The 3,495-nt window shown below is 35.7% G+C and overlaps 1 protein-coding gene across 1 annotated transcript in view; it reads right to left on the bottom strand.

Annotated features, from left to right (window-relative positions):
• The window catches only part of LOC138156879 (contactin-associated protein-like 2), a 2,167,135-nt gene that overhangs the window by 1,559,079 nt on the left and 604,561 nt on the right, over positions 1-3,495 (bottom strand). Inside the window, exon 7 of the mRNA XM_069082365.1 lies at positions 452-716. Coding sequence (XP_068938466.1) covers positions 452-716 — 265 coding nt within the window. The remainder of the gene's footprint in view (positions 1-451; positions 717-3,495) is intronic.

Here is a 3,495-nt window from a genome sequence, read left to right as displayed (position 1 = left end):
AGATAGATAGATAGATAGATAGATAGATAGATAGATAGATAGATAGAAAGATAGAAACAGACCAATATCTATATTATTTATGTCTTAATTAAAATACAAACTGTTGTCAAGTGTTTGAAATATGTCCTGGGCAAAGGGCATTAAGACTCATCTTTTATATTTAGTGACCAGAAACCTTTTTATCTTTCTTGAGATTAATATCCATACCTGTTAGAAAAAATATTTCATCAGAAATACAGAGAGAAGAGTAAATGATCACAGTGAATTATTCTTGAAGAACACCGAGTATTTTTTTTTATTTACCTTGTTCATTTAACTTACTATTCAATAGAAGTAGTTAACTCAAAACCCTCCATTAATAAAGGGTTATATTTAGAGTAACAGTGACCACTAAAGATATTTCTATGGCCTACTTATGGACAATTTCAATAGAGAATATGATTTCACTGACCTGATGAAATGTCGATTTGATTCTTTTTGTTTAATGTGATGTTGATACGGACACCAACTTTGCTCTCAGTGAGGTCAATCTCCACATTCCCTAAACCATCTGCAAAGTTGCTGAAGAGCAGAAGGCCATTGGGATTCCACGTCCTGAACTGGAAACTGACTGAAAATAGGTCCTGGTTGGGGCGGCCAAGTACCTCCAGATAACTTGTAGCATTGAAGAACACAGGGACTGTATGTGGCTCCACACAAGAAAAACTTAAATTTCCCTAAAGCAAAAACAAACACATGTACCTCCTGAAGATAACCAAATTCATTTTATAATCCAGTGGTATATTTGTGAATCCCCAAGTTTCAAACCAAAGCATAAACTTATTCCAAATACTCACTGAAATACTTGAGACCATGGCATGAAGACAAATGGATGAATATTTCTTCATGAATCTACATTCTGTGTTATCCATATCACATTTATAAGCCTATTAAGCCGAGGTGTACAATATATCCCTATTACTTGTAGAACAGGGAGAGATGATATTATGTGATGCATTAGTTAGACAAATGTGATTACTGATGACTCTGTGTGTTTGTGTGTACATGTGTAAGGATGCAATTTTGTCGGTGGGAAGATATCAGATATGCTTTTGGAGTCTTTATTTCTGATTCTCAATAAATCTTCCCATGGTCACAGCTTCATTCATAAACCCAGTGTGGAGGGATGGGTGTCAATGCCTTCTACTGAACATTAGCTGGATTATAACAGATATGCTCATTAATATATCATTTACTGCTCTCAGATGAAAGAAAGAATAGCACTTTTGTTTCAGTGTGTAGAAAGCTGACATTTTAGAGCAGAAGTTCTTGTTTCGCTTTCAGAACCAAGATATATGAGCTTTTACTTTGACACTGATCATCACTGATAATGCCGCAACCCCTTGCCTTTTCCTCAGATTCATAGCACTAATTTCAAAAGCATTAAAGAATCACGATACTGGAACTGTGATGCAGGAGATTACTGGATTTTGAATCAGATGCCCTAGGTGTGAATTACAGCTTTGCAACTTATGACCTGTGTGAATTTGGACTAATCATTTCCTCTGTCTGCAAGCTCTCAACCTTTCTTTTATTCTGTCTAATACTTTTCAGTAGGATGGAAAAATAATTTGGAATATGTAATTATAATAATTTAAATTTAAGATCATTTGAGGTAAATAACAGCTTTGGAGGCTTATTCCTGCTCCCCCATTTGACAATAATGGAAGTGAAGTCCAGTGACCTGATCAAGGTCACTAGCCTTATTAGAAACAGAGGCAACAGGAGAACCCAAGTTTCCTGATCACTGTTTTATTGCTGTTTTTATTATTAATGTTTTAAAATTTTTTTAAAGCTCATAAAACAAATAAGTCATACCTCTAAAAATCCAAAGCCTCACTCACTTGGCCACAAAACAAACTTGGTTTTTTTTTTTTGGTTGTTTGTTTTTAAAGATAATTTTTATCCTGGTAAATAGATACTCAAGGAAATGTATTAACTCACTCAGATTACTAAAAGGACAAGAAGAGAATTATTCAAATTCCTGCTGTGTGGAAATATAGCCAGATTAATTACACAAAAGTTTCATTCTATGTTTGTGGTTCATGCAGTAAGACAAATTCATAGGAGAGCCTATGCTATATAAGATATATCTGTAACTAGCGTGTGTGGGGGGGGGGACTGGAACACGGCCACAATTCACTGACACATAGGTGGAGCCAGCCGTTTCTTATAGTGGTTATCTGTTTTGCTGTCACTACACCTCATGGTCTGTTTTCTCACCCTGCCCTAGGCCATTTCTTCACAGTGGGTCCCATAATCATGGTATTGTCTGTCTCCCATAGCCTTATTTTTCCCAGTACTTTCCTTCTTCCACTTTCTCTCTGGAGTTGAGGAGTTGATTACCATTAACTATGTCCTTAGGGAATGGGCTGGAATCTCTGAGGAGATGAGATATCCTGTTTAATATATGACTTCAACTGGACAGATTTTCTTCCATGACAGATCAAGCATCTTCCATAGTTGAATTTATTGGAAGTGTAAGGGTTAGTAAAGTTTTGAAAATAATACATATTCTTGTAAAGATTAGGTGATTTGGTGATTTCATTTAATTCCAAATCTTGCTTGCCAGGCAGTCATATTTTAGCACTGTTCATATAGCCACTGCTATATGTATGCTGCTCTGGTAATTTGACAAATTAATATATATGGCCTAAAACTGGGATTATGTTCAGACAGTCTGATAATAATTCACAAATTCGAAGTCTACACATAAAATAGTGAAAGAGGCAATTAAACCAATGATCTTTGCTGAAAAAGATTTTGATAACTTGAGGGAAAAGTACTATTTTTGCTGAAATTATTTGGATAAATTGCCTTGGCTCCCATTCATTTTTAATGTGTAGACACAGTCTGTAAAAAAATGACATTTTCATCGTGTCCTTCAGATTTGTTTTTCCCTCCAAACACTTACATACCCTAAAATGCCATGGGTCTTTTATGCCTGTGCAAAACCTCAGCACATTAACAATCAGATCTAAGGCTTCATGTCTCTTTGAATTAATATCCAAATTAAATTTCCTTTAAACCTTCAGAGATGATTATTTTAAAATATTTCCTTTTAGTGATGAAAGGTACTGTCTTTGCATATTAACTGGGCTGTTGGACCTGACCACATACTTGAATCATAAGAACTGTCTCTATGTCAAAGTAAAAGGTTTTTCTTGAGTGATCAGTGGAACACTCTGCAGCCTGGATGTAATGAGGGAAAGTGGCAGTGTATTTTGGGTGTCAATCTTTCACTGAAATGTCAGCCTCTGGCATCTTTGAAAGCAAGTCTCATGCACAAATATTTGCTCTCGTCTAGAAGTTCTTTCTATATAATCCCCAACTTCTCTTTATTTTGCCTACAGCTTTCAGAATGAATTTAAATTCTGGCTCTAAATTTCATTCTCCTGCTGGGAATGTAGTGTGTGTGTGTGTGTGTGTGTGTGTGTGTGTGTGTGTGTGTGTGTG

Source organism: Petaurus breviceps, unplaced genomic scaffold (genome assembly GCF_028583685.1).
Source record: "Petaurus breviceps papuanus isolate PSGF00001 unplaced genomic scaffold, PetGlider_PUasm1.0 110, whole genome shotgun sequence".
In the NCBI taxonomy this organism is placed as follows: Eukaryota; Metazoa; Chordata; class Mammalia; order Diprotodontia; family Petauridae; genus Petaurus; species Petaurus breviceps.
The sequence above is the reverse complement of the archived record's forward strand: the minus strand, read 5'-3'. Positions and strand labels throughout refer to the sequence as shown.